Source organism: Vicugna pacos, chromosome 14 (assembly GCF_048564905.1).
Source record: "Vicugna pacos chromosome 14, VicPac4, whole genome shotgun sequence".
Lineage (NCBI taxonomy): Eukaryota > Metazoa > Chordata > Mammalia > Artiodactyla > Camelidae > Vicugna > Vicugna pacos.
Window position 1 is genome coordinate 71,820,097 of NC_133000.1, and position 19,998 is coordinate 71,840,094.

A 19,998-nucleotide genomic window follows, 5' to 3' on the forward strand; every position below is an offset into this window, starting at 1 on the left:
GTATTTCTAAGGAAGCTTTGGCTCATACAACCTTGGCTGGGTTTCAGCTCTCATTCCTACGTCTGGGGCTCCCGGCCAGCGAACCAGGCCTGCACCTCATCCTCAGGACTCTTAGATGTGGACATCCCGGAGGCTCCAGGATGTGCGTCCCTGAATCCCCACTGCAGGCCTGGGAGGGGTCACTGTTATCCTCAGTTTGTGCAGAGGGCAGTGTGGTTCCGAGGGGTTAGGTCAGTCCTCCGCCCACTCTGCCCTTGGCTGTCTTCTGATGCTCCTGGTCCCCACATGCCTACTTTCCAGCTTCACACACACCAGGCAGCCCAGCCAGGTGCGTGCTCACCCTGGAGCGCGGCCGCTCCAGCGCAGGCTGTCCTCGGCCTGCCTTAACGCCATGAGCGTGAGCGGTGCCCCTGGGGAGGGTGGCCTGGCTTCGGCCTGCCAGCAGCCCTGCCCGTCTTGTCCTACTCCTGAGATGCTGGGGGCTTTGTTAGCCCTGCTTGTCCCCATCCGAGCCCCAGCATTGAAGCACAGCTGCCTCTGATGTCCTGTCCATTGCAAGTTCAGCCTTTGAGCTGCCCGAGAAGAAAGAGGAGATGGAGAGGCTGGCGAGTTGTTGCCCATAAAAACATGTAAGTCTGCAAGGAGGAGGTGAGAAGCACATGCTTGTTACTGATGACTCCGGGGAGGCACGGAATGTGACGCCCCCCCATCTGCTGGGAGGAGCTGCGCCGCCCCTCAGGGACTCCTCACCTGGCGAGAGTGAGTGACCTCCTGTAGGACGTGAGGACTGCATCCTAAAGGGCCTGTGGCTCGTCCCCTCCCCTTGGACTCCCCTCGTCCTGCCTGGTTCCCTGTCCTCGTCACAGCCCCCTCCCCACCTCCCTCGGCAGACCCCCCGCCCCGGGAGGCCAGGTCCCGCCGTGCTAGCTGGTCCGCAGTGGAAATCAGCTTTTGTCCGTCAGTTATTCCACTGCCTCTAGCTGATGACAATTTCGGGACCATTCTAGAGTGAACGAATTTATTTTGGGTGCCCTTGAAATGTTAAACAAAGGAAACTGAGTTGGCTGGGTTTCCCGCACAGTGTACTGGGGACAAGGGTTCTGTTCTGTGTGGGGTGGCCATGATCCGCACTTCCTCTGCCGTATACCCTGTCTTGCTAATACTATGTTGGAATTATTTCCTTAATTTCTAAAGCTGCATGTGCGGAAATGGCTTATATTTCCTGTTTTGATAAACTAGTAGAACTTTACTGGGAACCTTGTTCCCAAGTTGGCTTTCTCTTTGTTGGCCTCTTTTTGGATTAAAAGGGTAATTTTAGAAAATCCAGCTTGACTGGACTTGTGACAGACTTGTATAAATTTTTTTACCTGAAATATGAAAGATGATTACTTTTTTACAAAAGGGAACATTTGCCTTCTATGTGAGTTAGAATGGTTATTCCACAGCCCTCCATGCAGGGAGCTTGGGCTGGGTGCTGGGGGCAAGCCAACGGCAAAATATCGGTAAATTCCCTCCAGATTCGCTCTTTTTGGCTGGAGGTATGTTGGCTTAAAAAGGCTTTCTTGGACAAGAAGTTTCTTGGAACATGTGGAGGACAAACTATTCTTTGTTTTGGGGACAAATGAGTTTTGTTCTTGCACCCTCACATAAATTTGAGTAATGCTCATTTCTCATGTGCAAGTGGAAAACAGTGGTGAGCGTTTTTTTCTTTCATCTCTATACATTGTAGCAACTTTCAAGAGACCCACATCCGCTGAAAGCCGGGGACACGTCCGTGGATTTGCTCTCTTATGGACACGAATGGTTCACACTGGTAGTTAAAAAATAGCTAGTCTTCAAGAGGCTAAGTCTTTTGTGTCTTTTCCTTTTCTGGCATTCAAGTTGTTGTTTAAGCCTATTTTTAAATGCCCAGAGTATCTGCCGTTGGGAGAAGTGGCACTGAGCATTCTGGTCTACGTGTTGAGCTGGGGCTGCTCCCCCGCACAGGAGGACCCACTTTTCACTGAGCTGCCGAGGAAATGCTTTTCCTCTCTGCCTGATGGTGCGTGATCCCTGAGGAAGCGGTGTGATACTGGCTTCTCTTGATGCCAGCAGACTGCTCAAAGAGGAGGCAGGGCGGCAACAAGTGGGACTGGGTGTTCTCTTAATCCTGCAGCTGCTACTGGTGATCTCCATCCGACTCTTCACTGAATTCCATTTACAAATGGCAAAGCAGACTCTGCTGGCGGCCAGAGGGCTGGTGGCTCAAGGCAAGAAAGTCTCTACTTGAACCTGATGGATGCCTGGTTCAGGAAGCTAGCACCTGGCTTTGCTTAGAGCATCCCCTGGCTTCTGTTCTCCCAGAGATGAAAGACTCACCAGGGACTCTAGACCACGCATCTGGTGTGATTTGGATGTCTCTAGGAGGAACTGAAGCCCGTGCAAATAGATGCGTTTTTAAATCATTCTGAGTGTCCCGATGCCAAGATGCAGACAAGGCTCCAAAGAAGAGAATTCCTATATAAAAAGCTAACTGAGAAATCTGCTGTTCAGAGCTCTGCACGTTGCCCCTGGAAACCGTGTCTATTGCATTCCATTTGGATGGAATACGACCTAGAGTTTCTAGAAAATGTATCCTATGCCTTTACGTTGCCAGTTGGCCCTTAAGCGATCCAAGTCATTTCCAATTCCTAGAATTTCTAATTAGCACAGCAATGCTGGCTACCAATTCAAGACGGGATAAGATTCAGCAGGGAAAAAAAAAAGGAGTCTTAAAATGATGTTTTGAATAAAGAAAAGAGAACTAAAAATAATGTTGGGCACTGTGATTGCTTAGAAGCTCGACACTGAGTCCAGGGTGCTCAGAGCACCCTAAACCTGCCCCAAGTGGCAGGGGCCGCAGGCTAAGGGTGGGCGCTCATCTAGAAGGGCCGCATGCTGACCCTGCAGGAGGCAGTACCTTCTGCCCCTCTAAGGAGATGCCCCGGTGGTTTGCAGTTGTCTCACTGTCCCTAAGCAAAGCCTCCTTCACAGCCAGCCCCGCAGTCCAGTGCAGGGCTCCAGGCTTCGTGTGCTTACCTGGAAAGCCTGTTAGACAGTGGGTTCTGACCCAGTAGACTGGAGAAGGGGGGTCTGTTCTCCTAACCAGTGCCCAGGCCACGCCAACGCTGCATCCACACACCAGCTGGGAGCAGGGAGGCTCTAGACAAAGCAGCGGCATTTTAAGCACACATGCATCATCTCTGACGCTGTGTCTGAGCCCTGCCTGCGGTCAGCCCCATCCTCTCCTCGCCCCCCCCACCTCCCGTTCCATGTGCAACTCTGTTTCCAGGTAAATCTCCCTCAGACTCTTTGCTCTCTGTCTACACCAGCTCCCTCCCTCTCTCCTTCTTTCCTACGTGGGTTTTGTTCCTGTTAATTCTTGCGAGGATTATTCACCCTCCGTCTCTTCCAGGTGCAGCTCAGAGACGTCCCTACTCTACTGAGCATCTCACGTTTAAGCTGCTCCTCTCTTACTTCCCAAAACTTACATTCACATCGATTTCTCAAAACTCTTCCTGTCATTTCCACAGCACTTTTTGAGATGTCAAGAGCTTACAGTGATGACAAAATTCATGTCCCTTTCCTGTGTCTGCAGTGCCTCTCCCAGCCGCCTAAATTCCTCTGCCTTCTCTGGGAGAAGCAGATGAGGCCAGTGGGGCTGGTCTCTAGGCCGGCAGAGGACAAGGTCCTACCAGGAGGGGAGCTCCCGCAGGTCCTCAGTGATGTTCGTTCATCTGCGGAAGGAAGTAGGAATTAACCCCCTTGGTCCAGCCCCTTCCACAGTCTGGAAGATAGATCCACGGTTTGAAATGATCGCACACCTTGGTAGCAACTGAGATGGTTCTCAGTTGAGGAAGAAGTAGGACTGAGGGTGCCCAGCCGGCAGACTGCCTGCCCTGGACTGTAAACTGTGATTGATTGAAATTGAGTCCTGAGCTGGAAGCAACATGGGGGCATCCTGAGGGTCAGGAGAGGAATGGGTTCAGATTCACTCCGATCCAGGATGCGCTGAATCCCTGGCGATAATGATCCAAGGCCTTGCTTTCCTAGGCCTGTGGGCTGGTGGTTCTCGTCTGTCCCCTCAGCCTGGAGCAAGGGGTCAGCCCTCGTGGGTGGGCGTGTCAGAGTAACGGGACACAGTATAGCCCGGGAGAAGGGCTCAGTGAGTCCTCTCTGTTACCAGCTGTGATTTAATTGTAGGGCCTTCTTTCTTACTCACTCTCGTCCACCCTCTTTTTATGGTACCTGCCATAATTTAAATTTTGTAGGTTTCGTTGTTTGTTTACTTAATTTTCTTGTCTATTTGTTTATGTGATTTTTCCCTACTTTAAACCCATGTCCAGTACAGTGAATCGCTTAGAGTAAACACTGGGTAAAGAATGAATGAATGAATGAATGAATGAATGAATGAATGAATGAATTTGCAAAGTGGAAAGGTGGATAAATTATCTTCAAGACCCCTTCCAGCTGTCACAGTGGTCTGGAATTGGGGAAGCTGGGGGTCCCCTCGCTGAGGCAGGTGAACACCCTGGGCCGGGGAGCAGGGTGCAGGCCCCTCCGGGTCCCAGAGCCCAGGTGGGAGCCGTTTCTGTGTGACTCTGAGGCAGCAAGAACTTGTGCACGTTGGATTCGAGGGTCCCCGGGGGTGGGAGTCCTTAGCGTTGTCTGGGCTCTTCAGCGTCATTGGTTCCTTCAGGCCATGAGCGCTTCGCTGCCCTGGGATGAAGGACGTGCAGCCCGAGCGAGCGTCTGGCCAGCTCAGGTGAGCAGAGGCAGCTGGCCCGTGCCAGCGGGTCCCCAGGGGCCGCCTGGCCCTGGGAACAGCACGCCCCCCTGAGAGGCTTGGCGGCGGCCTCGACCTGCCTCGGGGGGAGCTGGGAAGGGTGCTCTGACCATGTGGCGGATGGGAATTTGGGCTTGAAGTGAAAAACGAACGGAGGATTGAACTGATGCTTCTGGGAGAGCCTGGACCTTAGGGATGAACGCACGCCTCCCAGAGACTCTGAAGTTGGAGATCTGGACCAGAGCCAGCCAGTCATCTTCGAGGGAGGTGGGCAGGCTCCCAAGGTGGCTGTGAGTGGGAGGAAGCACATTATCGTTATTAAGGCGTCCAGCAGTAAAATCAGGGGCAGCCTCAAGGGCTGGGATGGGGCAGTGGCTGGTTGGCGGGCGGGGTGGGGCGGGAACAGACACAGGACCCGACGTAGCACTTCACACACTCCTCGCCCGAGGTCCTCCAGAGGGCATTTGTATCTTGAGATTGTTCCAGAGCCCTGGTCCCGTCCGGGGAATGCCAAGGCTCAGACTGAGACTTGAGACGTCTGGAGCACGTGCCCTGCCCTAGTGAAGTGAATACTTCTGTTGGTCCCGGAGATCCAGCATTCCCGGAGGTGGTACCTAGGGCTCTTGTCAAAGCTGGAATTCCTAAGAGCCCCTCTGCAGGATATGTAAGATGCTGATGGGAAAAAACACACACAGAAACACACAGAGGTCTGGAATTCCCATGACAGAAACTGGCTTGTAAGGCGGAGGCTGCCTCTCAGTGGTGTCTCCCTCTCCCCATGAAAGGGGTATCTGAGCCACTGGCACAGCGTTGAAAGGCGTTGAGGCCAGGAGTTATCAGACCTATGAGTCCTAATTCCAAAAGCAGAAAAGCACTATTGAATTTTGAGCAGGTTATGAAGAACTCATTTCTGTGACTACATCCAGTGTGTATCCTAAACCTGGAAGAGAAAGTCTGTAAGATCCATTTGAAACCATTAAAATCACTTCAGCCATTGATTTATATACAGGGATTTGGCGAGTGGCTTTAAAAACAAAATTTCAAATAGCATGTAAAACACCAGATGGGGAATGTGAGTTTGTGCTTCACCCTGGAGCCCCAGGAGTCCCCCTACCCCTTCCCAAACAACTGGCAAGTAAACTCTCGTGTGAACCAGGGACCTACTGAGGCCACGGTCCCACGCTGTACAAGGTGCAGGTGCACCAGCCAGCCTGGCTTCGCGTTCTGGTTCTCGGGGGCACCGGTAAAGCCACTGGCTTGGCACCAAGTGGGATGTGTCAAAACCAGACACTCAGAATCGTGGGATTTGAAAATGAGCCCCACTGTAGTGAAACCCTGACACCAACAAACATTGGGAAATGCCTAGAATCGTATTTTGAGGGCGTGAAAGGATTTTGCGTGTGTTGACTTTTACGTTCCGGAGCTCAGGCTGTCTCCTTGCCTCACTCAGGACAGAAAGTTAACCCAGAAAGTCCAAGGCTTTAGAGTGTCGGTTTCGTTCAAGGGTTTGAGTTATTTTTTTAATTCTTCAAAGTAGTGACTGATGCATCCAATATGAGAATAGGTGAAGAATTACAATAAGAATAGGAAAAAACATGAAACTCCCAAGTGAGACCTCTCTGCAGAAAGCAGCAAGGGAGAGGGGCCCTCTCTGCGGAAAGGACACTGAGCAGCACGCGGGGTCCAAGGCAGGCGCTGGCCAGGTGGTCCGGAGTCGGCGTTTACTCGTGCGCCCCCCACGGCTGACCGTCCAGGAAGCCTGAGTCAGCAGGAGCTGCCGAGGTGGCCGGGCAGTGCCGCCTGCATCTCCTCGTGAACGTTCGGAGCTGTGCTGGGAACAGGGAAGGTTCTGGAAGATGTGCTAGTGCGCGAGCACGCACACACACACAAAACCTGATAGAGAAGCTTCAGAGGGAGTCCCCAAGTGACCGTCCGGTTCAGTGGTTGGGACTTAACTCAGAAGAGAATGGAGTCGCTGTGGTGTGAAGCCATCCTCCTCGAAGCTGGAATGGGGGTGCTGCTTGCGCAGTGAGGTTTGACTTGGTGCTCACCAGAGCTAACCGCGTGCAGGGCCGCTGCAGTTTAAGCGCCACTGGATGGGCTCCGTGGGGGCGCCCGACTGGCCAAGGGGAGGAGCCAGATGAAGGCTCCCTGCTGAGCAGCTGTGCTTACTCACCTGTCAGGCAGGTGAGAGGGTGGGCAGGGCCGACCCTTGGCTGGTCAGAGACAGGAGAGAAGAGGGCCAGCAAATAAATACTCAGAATACTTCATGCTGTGGACGCAGTCTGAAAGGAAGAGCTCAGTCCGATCTCCAAGTCCATCTTTTGCCCGAAATCCTGAGACCAAGGGCAAGAGATGCCTTTTCCCTTTGTTGGAGCTGCCCAGCCAGAGACCCCCCAAGTCACCCACTGAACTCACCAGAGGGTTCTATCTCAAGGTCTGACGAAAAATTCGACTGAATAAATACTTGGGAAGCCTCTTCCCCGACCCTCCCCTTCACCCCAAATGTGCGTGTCTCAGGGAAGGGCAGGGTGGGGGCGTCTCCGTGGAGGGCGTGACTCTGTGATGCCGGCCGAGGCTTGTCACCCTATCACGTGTGTTTGAAAGCTCCGCCCCCGCTTCGGAACCCCTCTCCTGGAACGCAGTGGGCTCTGTGCAGTGGGATGGGGCCCGGAGTTTCCCTGCACGTTCACCTTAACCCGGTCCTGCCCCCTTGGACCCCTCCTCCCCGAGCCCCTCCCCCACCTCTCCAGGCAGAATGAAGGGCTGCTTCCTGCGTGCCTGGAGTTCCTCGCTTAACACCGTGTCCTCATGGCTCACTGCACCCGGGCTCCCTGGGCCCCGGGAATGTGCCCCTTGACTTTCGAACCCCAGGACCCAGCTTGGCATCTGGCACTTAGTAGGCACTGAGAAAAGGCTTATTGACCATAGAATTGTGGCACCAAGAGTGACCCTGATGTGAACTATGGGCTTTGGGTGACGATGTGCCAGTGGAGGTCCGTCCGTGGTAGCAGACGTCTCACGTCTCACTCCGTGGGAGACGTTGATAGTGGGGGTGGTCGGGGGGAAGCTGTGCATGAAATCTCTGTACTGTTTGCTGTGGACCTAAGACTGCTCTAAAAGTTAAATTCTAATTTGTAAAGACATCGAATGCCTTGAATGAATGGTTGTTAAAATTACAAGGACTCTCACCAAGTGGCATGACGACTCGCACTGGCGTTGTGGCGTTTTGGGTGACGTCTTCTTTGCTTTGTGTCCCACTTTGCAGGGTGTGAAGAAGTCCGACGTGCCCTGCGGAGGGAGGGACTGCAGCGGGGGCTGCCAGTGCTACCCTGAGAAAGGAGGACGGGTAAGTCGTGACACTGCAGTTAAAGTCACCTTCCTCACACACCGGGAGAAACAGAGTGCCATATACTGACTAAGTCAGTTGCATCCTTTCCTAAGAAATTCAGTACAGATGTGTGCTTTTCCACGAAGTGAACAATCAAATGACGCAGAATTGGGTCAATTTATACCACTTTCTTCATAAATTGAGACCAGTGTTAACTTTCTCAGGCATCTTTTCTCTTGTTTGTTGCTATAAATACATGTGTGTGCATAAATGTATATATAAAGCAGCGATGTTTTATACTTATGGCATACGTATAAATATAGACTTTGTAAAAATATTGTGTAAAGAAGATATGGTCGCATTTACACAGCAGTATGTATCTATTTCAACTAGAGGGTCCTGGCACCAGACCGCTGAGAATCACTCTGGCTTTTAAAATTATCCCCCTCATTCCCTGGGCGCCCTTTATGTAAGGCCCACCTCACAGGTAAGTGAGAGAAAAACGGCGCCTCTGAATTACCGCCGTAACACCTGGAAGCGTTTGAAGTATGGCCCGGATACTGAGCTTGATGTGTTCAACCAAGGTGATCTCTCACTCTGTTGCCTTCAAAGCTGATGTCTGAGTCTCGGCATTGCTGATTTTTGAAAGTCTTGTTTCTGTTTATACGTTTGAGCCCATCTTGGTGTGCGGCTGCATGGGGAGCATCTCCTTTTATGACACAAAGTCTCTGAGTCGTTACGCTGTGGAACCACACGTTTCCCTCCAGGATCCGTGCTCATCCGGCACCAGGTGGTGAGAGGCCGCCAGGATTTTCACTTGCGTTGCCCTGCCCTTGTTGGAATCAGAAATTAGAGCCGTCCTCAGGCGTTCCAAATGAGCTTCACCAACCTGAATCCTGAAGGCACTTTTTAAAGAAGCCGCACGCCATTTCCACTGCCGGCGGGCAGAGGCGTGGGGCTGGAGCTCGGCCTCCGGGGCGGGGTGCTGTACCCTTCAGCCCCCCATAGCTGAGTCCCCGCCGAAAGCCCAGTGGGTGAAAGGTGCGAGAGGCGGCCCCTTTGTAAGTGTGGTGTCTTACCCGCTCACAGGCAACTGGTCATGTTTCGGTGGCAAACATCACATCTGGGGAGTGATTTCTGCCACGAGATCAAAGCTTCCGTCTCCATGTGCTGTTCATCGTGACAGTTTTTGTTGTTGCTTCAGGAAGGGTTCCTCTGCCTGGAGCGGAGACTTCATGCTTAAGGAATTGCTCATTGGAGCTGGTTTATCAGCATTTAACAAGGAGAAGCATTTTTTAAGCCTATGGAAGCCATTCCATAAGATTTTAAACCCCCCTGGGGCCCTGGCTATGGATTTTCCCAGCCACGTTTCTGGAGCAGGGGTGGTGTGCAGACTGGGGGAGCTCTCCCCTCCGCCGCGCTTGCTGGCTCAGCCCCCCGCGGGGACGGGGAAGACAGGCCAGCGACGGACAGGCACCTGTGAGACCCACTGGTCGGGGGGCGTGGCTCCCGACGGACCCCGTGCTCTCCCTGGGACCCGCCGAGCAGAGCCCAGACAGGCTGAGGAGAAGGGTGCCAGGTCGATTCACTGAACATGGAATCAGTGTGTTAGCAGCTTCCACAATGCTCTTACAAGAGCGGTTTTCTTCGTAAAAATGGTTCCTTCTGATTATCTCAAAACACAACGCCGAGCATGCAGGCAACACCGAGGGTCTCTCAAAGAGGTCTTCAGACGAGAATTTCTCCAGGTCCCCAGATCTTTCCAGTTCAGTATGTTTACAGCACAGGCCTCTTATCCTGCCATCCCTGATGAACAAAACGCCTGGGGTCTGTTTCTACACCTGGCCAAAAAGCAGACAATGACCCCTTCTGGTTCACGTGGTTGCCGTGAGCGTCCGAGCCCGCGTGCGGTGTGGCTTCACGTCTGCAGACGCATGACCAGGCTGCCCAGGTGAAGCGGCGCCTGGGCAGCGGTCAGTGCAGCGTGGCCAGGAGCCAAAGCCAGCGGTGCTGCCCCTGAGGCCCGCCGGCCTGCGGGAGCCAGTCTCTGGAGGGTGGCATGGCCCGAGGGGCTGCTGGGGCTGCCCTGCTCTGCCACTGTCGTGAAGGGGGACCTGGAGCCCCACTGTGACTGGGCCACACAGATCCAAACTGGCTGGTTCCAACCATCAGCACCCAGGGCTGCCCAGTTGGTCTGGGTGTGACACTGAATAGTGACCAGTAAGAAGGTAGAAGTGGCTGGCAGTAAGAGGTAAGAAAGAAACCCGAGTGCGCAGAGATCAGTCACACCATGTCATCTTCTACGGGGCGAGCCCCGTCTCTTTCTGAATTTATTTATTGCTAGGACAACTGTGGGTTCTTTGTGAAATCACTTATGAAGATGGAGTTTCTGTTCTACAAACCTGGTGTATGTGTTTTAAGTGGGGAGCGGACAGCTCTGGGGCAGAGCACATGCTTAGCCTGCACGAGGTCCCAGGTCCAATCTCCAGTACCTCCATTAGCCAAAAAAAAAAAAGTAAAAAATAAAATAAATAAGTCAATAAGTATTTGTTAATTAACAAGTCTACCCAGATGCTTTCCTGTCGAGAGCAGAGTTATTTCTGCCCTACTTCTGGACAGATAGTATTTTTCAGAAGTAATGTAATACACAAAAATAGCCTTCGGAGAGCTGGGCACATAGTCTGCCCTTTCCCACAGCTTCCCCTGGGGTCCCGGCTGTCTGTTTTCCCCGCGGTGCTGCGGTAGCAGCCGGGGCAGTGCCTGGTGCGAGCTGGCCTCCCCGAGCGCTGGGCTGGCTCTGCCTTATATGGGCACGGGGTCGAGTCAGTGTGTTCCTCACCATGGTGACAGCCAACCTCAGAAATGCCTGTTACTGGATAACTTTTGGACTTTAAGCAGAAATCACAGATGCCCAACGGATTCCAGTTCCAAAGGAGTTCTCGTGTTACTGAATGAGTAAGCTCAGTGGGAAGTGAGCCAGGTCCCCCGCCCTGGAGTGGTGGGCGGTGGGTGGTCCCAGGGAGAGAACTGTTTCTCGCAGACAGCACCACCCTCCCCGTGGATCGTTCCAGCCGCCGGTAGCCGGGGCATGAAGGGCAGGAGCCGTGGCCCAGCTGTCTGTGCCCACCTCCCTCCTTGGTCAGACCTGGGCGGTGCAGAGGGGTGACCTAGCTACGTCCTCCAGCTCACACGGGCGGACAGGATGGCGACATCGTGGCTAAGGGACCTGCTCCAATCTCGGTCCAGACCAGAACTCAAGCTCTCAGACTTCTCGATGAGTCCTTGTCCAATCCAGTAGTCTGTAAGCTCCTGTGACCTGTGCCGAGGAGAGTCTCCAGGGTGGAGGGAAAGGATGCAGGGAGGGGTGAAAAGAGGTTTCTCTCTTCTTACTCAAGAGGTGAGATTCCCCTGGGAACTACATTCAACAGCTTATAATAGCCTGTAATGAAGAAGAATATATATGTGTGTGTGTGAACAACTGAGCCACTATGCTGTACACCTGAAACGAACACAGCCTTGTAGATCAACTCCACTTCAACAACAACAGAAGAAGTCAGGCGCCTGGCCGATGCCCTGGCCACCTCTTCAGTTGCTTAGTGAATCAAAAACATAACTAAGGAGTGAGGTGAGACTTTGCTGTTGGGGGCTGGTATCTCAAACAATCCCTATTAAGGATGTTGGAGTGATGAGAAGGTCCAAGTCCTCATTCACCCACACTCTATGGACGCCATGCACAAAGAAAGTCAGCTAAGTCGCCAGCCTCTCAGCCTTTGTCACCACCGACGGTCACACACTGGTCACCCTGGACGAAGCTGGCCAGCCGTCGGGTGCTTTCTATCCTTTTCCTTCTTTCTTTCTCTGTAAATGGTGGGGATCGGAGGTGGTTGAGCTGCAGCTGCAGAGTGAATTTCTGTCAGAATGTCCATCGAGGCAGAGTGACAGCACCCTGTGATGCAAAGATTCACAGCCAAGAAAAAAGGAGAGAGAGTGGGTGAGGCATCTGACTCGACAAGCAGAGCCGTCTTTGCACATTCACCGCCCCCTCCCCAAAAAGGTTGGGGAAGTCTCAGGTTTTTCCAACTGAGGTCTATTTTAATTCATTATTTCAATTACTTTGCCAGGTTCCTTTTCCCCAACCCTGTGGTTTTTGACCATTGAACTCAGATCAGATAGGTTATTTCAACTTTTTAATGACACCAGCCTTCACGGGGCACCTGTTTTCCTAGGCGATCAAGTATTTCAGAATTTGGCAAATACAAAGACAGATAAAATCCCAAATGCTGGGAATTACCGAGGTGGTTAAATGGCCCTGTCTAACTGCAGTGGGAAAAGGAAGACGCACCCCGTGACTGGTCCCAGAGCTCTCCCATCAGCCCCGAGCCAGTGAGCCAGCATCTCCCCATCACCCCACGGTCCTCATCCCACCTGCGCCCTCCGGGGGCCTGGCAGCATGAGCCGCAGGGCGGGAACCTCAGCGCCGGGAAGCGTGTGGGAAGCAAGTCACAAGTCACTTAAGCAATAGCTGAGAACCGGGACAAGCTGTGTTCGGTTATTGCATTTTTTCACAGAGCTAATAGTTTCCCACAGTCTGTGGGTCCCTGGACTTGGGTCAAAGTATGAGTGAATAATTCTTAACCTCACAAGATTCCTTAAATTCAGCAATATAAATCAAAGTAAGAGAAACTGAGTGAGGGAAGGAGCAAAGGAAAGTGTGAACAGAAAGCTCTGGGAGGTGGTGGTGACGGATGGATGGGGGTGGGGAGGGGATCCACGGTCTCCAGCACTCACTGTCAGCCCAGGTGGGTAGCAGCCAAGAAATGGAGGAGGCGCAGACCCCGAGCCTCAGGGAGGGGCAGAGGGGCCCTGGGCAGCTGCGACCCACAGCGACCGGCAAGATCTCTTAGCTGGGCTGCAGTCTCAGCAGCCTCAGTATCTTCTGTCATGTGCTGCTAGTCGTCAGCCTCACGCTTAGATGTCACGCTTAATCGGGATGTCAGAATAAAACTGAATTTTTTCTCTGAAATGGCTCAGTCTAAATCTGAAGGCTGGGGGACCACCGCGGTGCCGTGGGAGACCCTCAGCCCGCAGGTCTTGCCGGCGTGCGCGTGCTGTGTGCGGCTCTCCCCAGGCCACACGGCCGTCTGTCTCAGCTCTTTGAAGCCCCTGGCAAGTGCAGAATGAAAGCATCGCTGCTGCCGCGGAGGCAGACCGCTTTTCAAACGAGCTGCCGTTTCTCCAGGCAGAGGCTTCTCAGTGGTGAGCTCGGCAGACTTCGTGGAAGTCACCTCCAGCATGTTATGCACTGTCACAGCCCAGAAAGGGCAAAGAATGATTCAGAAATAGCAGGAACGCCGCCTGGCCCCTGGGCTTTTATAACCTTTGTCTACACATAGCTCTCACCTACTTTCAGAATCGCGTGGTTATTTTTAGTGTGCCTCTGGCACGGCCGTGGCTTCACTAGCCTGCGCCCCGGCGCCACCGCCAGCTCTCTCACTTGGTTACCGGCTGCAGGGAAGGCAGTGTCGCGGCCCATTCAGACAACGCCCACCCAACCTGTACGTCGTGCATAGTGATGTGGTTTGAAAGTGACATTTTCTTTTATGTCAGCCATGGTAGGAAGACCCCCTCCTCCTTTAACCATGGAGTTTTACATTCCTTCAGCACTCAAATCTGTATTTTGTATCATCTGCATGCAAGCCACTTGTCTAAGAGAAGGTTGTGTATCGGTGAACAGTCAGAGGATGCCCTGATTGGCAGGGGCAGTGACCCAGAGGTAAAGGTGCACCTGGGGTGCTGGAGGGACAGCGAGGGAGCCACTGTGACCCTAGTAGAGCAAGGAGGCGAGACCCGTGGGAGGTGAGGTCCAAGAGAGGAGAAAGGTTGTGTGAGTCTTAGAGAACATTTGACTGGTAAGGCGAGAAGCCATTCGGAAAACTTTTTTTTTCCTTTTTTTTTTTTTTTTTGGTTTCGTTTTTGGGGGGGAGGTAATTAGATTTTATTTTATGTATTTATTTGGGGTTTTTTTAATTGAGTTACAGTCAGTTTACAATGTTGTGTCAGTTTCCAGTGTAGAGCACAACTTTTCAGTTCTACGTGAACATACATACATTCATTGTCACATACTCTTTTCACCGTGAGCTACCACAAGATCTTGTATATATTTCCCTGTGCTGTACAGAACACTCTTGTTTATCCATTCTATATCTACCTGTCAGTATCTACAGATCTCCAACTCCCAGTCCGTCCCTTCCCACCCCCCGCCCCCCGGCAACCACAAGTCTGTATTCTATGTCTGTGAGTCTGTTTCTGGTTTTTGTTTTGTTTTGTTTTGTTTTAATTTTAGATTCCATATAGGAGTGATCTCATGTGGTATTTTTCTTTCTCTTTCTGGCTTACTTCACTTAGAATGGCATTCTCCATGGACATCCATGTTGCTGCAAATAACATTATGTTGTCATTTTTATGGCTGAGTAGAATTCCATTGTATTTGGGTTTTTTCTAATGGAGGTGGTAGGATTGAACCCAGGACCTCATGCATGCTAAGCACTGAGCCGTACCCTCCTGTCTGGAAGAGCTCTTCAGAGAAGCTGTATGACTTACAAGTTGCTCAAGTCACAGATCTCCTGTGGGTTTGTACTTTGGTGATCCAGTGAATCCAGTGGGGTCTAGTTCTGGTCTAAAAAGATGCCTGGACGTGGCCCCTAACACAGGCAGTAGGCTACATACGCATAGCTGTAGTTGGCTATAAAAATTTAAAAACAAACGTATTCATTCAGTGGATACTGTTTGCACAGACATCGTGTGTCAGGCCCCATCCAGGCACCAGGGATACAGAAGTAAACAAAGCAGTTAATACCCTGAGTCTTTTGCAGCTGATATTCCCACCTGGGCTCTCCAGAAGGATTTCCTGCAGGATGGAAATGTTCCCTCTGCACCGTCCACCATGGCTGTTTGAGCATTTGAAATGTGGTTAGTGATGTGGACAGACCAAATTTTAGATTTTATCTAACTGTAGTTAATTCAAATTCAAGTTCCATAGTCCCCCACGACCAGTGGCTCGTACCTTCACACGTGATCACAACTGCTGTGAGCGTCAGGATGGAGGGCAGAAGAAACATACAACAAAGTATGAGCTAGAGACCATTCCAGCTGTTAAATCCAAGGTAAAAATAAAACACAGTGTAAAGGCACGGGTTCGTGACAGTGAGGCAAGGCATGCTGGGTGCCCAGCTGAACAACAAGGACGCTGTCTCAAAAAAAAAAACCTATGAGTTCAGCACTTCGGGAAAGGTGTGTGCGCAAAATGTGTCAGTCAGTGAAGAACCATTTCTTAACTGATCTGTCTCCTCATCCTCCACCTTAACCCCCGTCCTCTTAGGAGAAGCTGCTTAGCCAGCCTGAGCTCTAGTCGAGACCCTCCCCTCCTGAGCACTGCTTGCCTGGTTGACCCGGTGCCGGAGCGCCAGGCTCAGATCATGACGCCCAACTTCAGACCATGACGTCACTCTTGCCTTCTTTCCGGCAAGATTAGTAAACATTTTCTTAAAGTAGGACTTTCAATAAAGGGTTGTAGAAATGATTTAATTGTGCAGCTGCAGAAGAGGGGAACAATGGCGGAAGCTCTGGGTTACTCCCCACCCCAGCCCGGTACGATACGTGTTTAATTTCAAAGGGCCACTGTAACACTATTCACAGTTTGGGAGAAAACGGGCCAGTTTGGAGACCATCCGAAAGGAAGAAACATCATTAAAATCCCGGGAAGCTGAGATTTTCATACTACCTCCCTGAATGGACTCGAAGAACCTCGTTACAGACAGAATCTGATGATTAAAAGTCAGCACTTAAAGAAAAAATGTATTTCTGTGACCATTGAAACCATCACGTTAGTTATCCGAAGCATGACAAACTTGGCCCTGGATTCCAGTGTTTCCTACCAGTCAAATACATCATTAAATGATAGGGATCAGGAAAATCATTGGTAAAAATTAATCATAGGGCTTGTGGCCGAGCGTTTATCCACCTTAGCAGGAAAGGCTTGTGACACAGCTGCCTGGGGGAGCAAAGTGGATGCTCACTCAGACAGGCAGTGAGCAGAGAGCGCGCGTGCGGTGGGAGCGCACTGAGTGGCCCACACCTGATGCACCTGGCTGCAGGGGACAATTCTAAATGTTCTCATGTTTTATTTGGGCATTTCTCCCTCTTCTGATGAACACTGCGTGTGCGCACATGCTCCCACACGTGCGATGCTCTGGCAGCCTGCACCGCATTCCTTCATCATGAAAAAATCACGCTGCTTCTCGACTCCATCCAGCTGTTGCTAATGAAGTTGCTCACCTAGAGCCTCAAGCAAAGTGTCTGTTACCCCAGAAATACCAGGCAAGCCCGCTCTTTCTTTCTGAGAGACCCACTCAACCGTTTGTTCCCTTCTGAATTTCCATCCAAGCAAAAGAAGCACAGGGTAGACATTTTCAGAGGTCAAGCGGAAGAGGAGATGAAGTTGAGAGAGAAAATAACTTTTTTTTAACCTAGGCAGGGCCCTGTTGCTCCAATCCATAAACCCAGTTTGACCGTAAACTGATAATCAGATGTTTTTATGAAAAACACTGGTGGAAAGAATGGTTTTTGCAGAAGCACAGAAATGAGCCCTTGAGGCCGGCTGGCTGGTTGGTGCAGGTGCGGGGAGCAGTGTGGGCTCCTGTGCGTTCTGGGCGCTGGCTGAGCCGGCGAGCCTCCGGGAGCCCCGCCTTCCACACCGGCCACCAGCAGCATCAGGAATGGTGATAAAATGATTAACCAGGTTCCATTCTGAAGCTGACAGTTCTGAGGAAATGGCCTTCCTTTCATGGCCTCAAGAAAAACACATCTGTGGGTTCGGAGCCAGGAAAATGATAAAACTACTATTCCGTGTCTCGATGGAAAACCTCACACAGACTCCAAGAGGCAGCTGATATACTGTGTGGGGGAGAAGGGAACACTTCTGCTGTCTTCTGAGCCAGCAGAAGTTCTGCTTTTGGAAATCCCTTGTCTCCCTTCCGCCGCTGGAATGTTTTGACAAGGACAGCATCGAAGCGCTTCCCCTCCTGCTGGAGGAGGAATGCCAGTCTTCAAAGCCCTTTGCTTTGTGTTAGTCACTTCCAACCCATTCTTAGTAAACAATTGCAGGATTTCTAAAAAGACCAGAGCAAAATTCTTACCAAACATGACATGCTTTCTAAAAGCCACTCTGAAAATGGAAATGTCTTCTCTGAATGTGTAAGAAATTCACACAGTAGGAAGAGATGGTCTAAAATGGTTGAGTCTTCATTTGGAAAAAATGTCAGGTCCAGTTGGTCTGGCCGGCTGTGCCAGCCGCCGCACACTCGGGTGTACGTGCTCTTGCACCAGACTGCTCCCGCAGCACAGAGAAAAGCAGTAGATTGTTCAGCACATTTCTGAGATTACTCTTGTTTTCTTCTGGCGATAGTAAATAATAACCAGAAGGGGGAAATGACAGAAATGCCCAAACCAAGTGACATGTGCACAGTTTTCTCACTCTGGGGTGGGAGTGGGGGCATCCTTTTGCTATGTCATTTTCTCCTTCTTTAATCAATGGAACTATCTGTGTCTTCAGTGGCCAAAGGCAAAGATGCCAGGACATCACTGGCATTGAGGTGAATCCTAATTTATTTTTAAACGCTTTAGGCATTTAAAAATTTTCTTAAGAAATTGTCCAACCTGAGAGGCTGAACAGCCTGCGATTCTGAGCCCTCTGGCATCCCACCCAAACCAGCCCATTGTGGTGTAGACAACCGAATCATTCAAGCCCTCAGATGTCTGACTCATGTGAAAAGTACAAAGCAAGCCTTCAAAAGGGCATATGTCCCCACTGATTAGAAAGATCAAAATATTCCTGTCCCTTTCCTCTCTGTGTCCAGCCTGGAAGTTTAAATTCTAGAAGAATGGAAGCAGGAACAGACCTTCCAGGCACCCAGCACGAGCCCTGGGCTGACAGCGGTTTGCTCCTAAGCCGCTGAGAGGACTTAACACCCGCCATCGGAACAGAAGTTTTTTGCATTAGAAACACTGTTAGGATGGATAATTCCTCAAGATGTGGAACCAGAAAGGAAAACAAAACAAAAGCAAGCAAAACGAAATGAAATGGAAGCAATTTCTTCTGGGTGAATAACATCTTTGGCCTAACAGGTTCTCAGCTGCATTGTCAGCATCAACGTTTTTGATTAAAGTGTCTTTGTGAGGCACTTAACTGTTCTTCAGACTTAAAGTCTGTTTTAAATAAAGGACCAGTGAATTCTATGGTGAAGCTGGTCTCTCTGCAATAAAGAATTAAAGTGCTGGCGTGTTTTAGCTCTTTGTGGGACTTGTTTGTTTGTTTACTGGGGGGCTTTTTGGGTTTTTTGTGCCTCCTCCAGCAAGGTCTGGATCTCAGTCCTGGCGTGCTGGGTGCGGGGTTGGGGAGTTCCTTCCTAGGTGCTTTATCTCAGTCCAAGGGGCACTGGCTGCTCCTGTAACTAGTATCCTGAATTCTTTGGAGTTTTTCTTTAGACTTCTCTCTACTTCTTACTAGCCAGTCCTTCATTACTCTAATCCTCTTCTATAGTCAGTAATTCTTTATGTGAAACTTTCCTTGTTCAGATTACTGTGTGGTTTCTGCCTCCTGAATGGAGCCTGAGTGATAACATCTTTAACTCTAGTTTACATTTTTAACCTAAATGGGTTAAAAATTTTATAAAATACTTCTCCAATCAATTTAGGTAAACACATAGTTTTTCTTGTTCATTCTATCCATGAGGTGAATGGACTAAATTGATTTTTAAAATATTTAACCATCCTCATTTGTCTGGAATAAACCTGCCTTGATGTAATGTATTATTATTCACTTGTCACAATGCTGGTCCATTTAATAATATTTTAAGATTTTTGCATCTTATAAATTATGTAAGGTTACTTCCATATAATTTACTTTTCTTTTGATGTTTTATTTTTGTTTGTATTTTTTATTGAAGCATAGTCAATTTACAATGTTAGTTTCAGGTGTACAGCAAAGTGATTCACTTACACATATACATACATTTTTTTTTTCAGTTTCTTTTCCATTACAGCTCATTACAAGAAATTGAATATAGTTCTCTGTGCTATACAGTAGGTCCTTGTTGTTTATCTATCTGCACTTTTTTTGAGAAAATGCACTCTAAGTGGTGATAATGGCATTTTTTAAGCCTTGTAAAGGTAGTAGATATATTTCTAAAGAACCCTCATGTCAGAGTCAGCTGTATGCACTGCACCTGTGTTCAGCATCTGTCAATAGACCAGCCTGTCTTAGGTTTGGTAAAAGACACGTTGCCATGGCTTTGAGGACAAATGAGTTTGCAGTTGTTCGGAACAAAATTAACAGAATCCTGTGACTGTCTAGGAAGCAGTTTTCTTTTGTTTGTGTGGAATTGAATATTCTACTCCTTTCAACTCAACTTAGAGGAGATACAAGCTTCTACCTGGGCAGCTGGGGCACAGCAGCCGCTGAGGGCAGGATTCACGCATCTTCAACAGATTTCACTGTGTGCGCCCGCGGCCCCAAGCCCCACCATCGAATCCTGAAGTAAAGAGGGGGCAGGATAGGAGCCCAGATAATTCAAGCAAAACCCTGAAACAGGAAGGCGCTTCCTCCGCCGAAGGCCTTGGGGGCAGGTCCTCATCACTTAACACCTGCTGTTTCACTGTCACTTGTACTTCTCGTCACAGGATGACAGAATTGTTGGCGTGGCACCTTGGCAACTCCCCTAGCGTCTCACCCAGGAAATCTCGCACCACTGAGACTGATGAGCGTTTGTTCTGTTCTTAGAGGGCCCCAGGGCAGGAATGAGGACAG

General features: G+C 50.4%; 1 protein-coding gene across 1 annotated transcript in view; it reads left to right on the forward strand.

Annotated features, from left to right (window-relative positions):
- Nucleotides 1-19,998, forward strand: part of COL4A2 (collagen type IV alpha 2 chain) — a 161,328-nt gene that overhangs the window by 36,456 nt on the left and 104,874 nt on the right. The window contains exon 4 of the mRNA XM_072976533.1: nt 8,073-8,153. Within this exon, the coding sequence (XP_072832634.1) occupies nt 8,073-8,153 (81 nt within the window). The remainder of the gene's footprint in view (nt 1-8,072; nt 8,154-19,998) is intronic.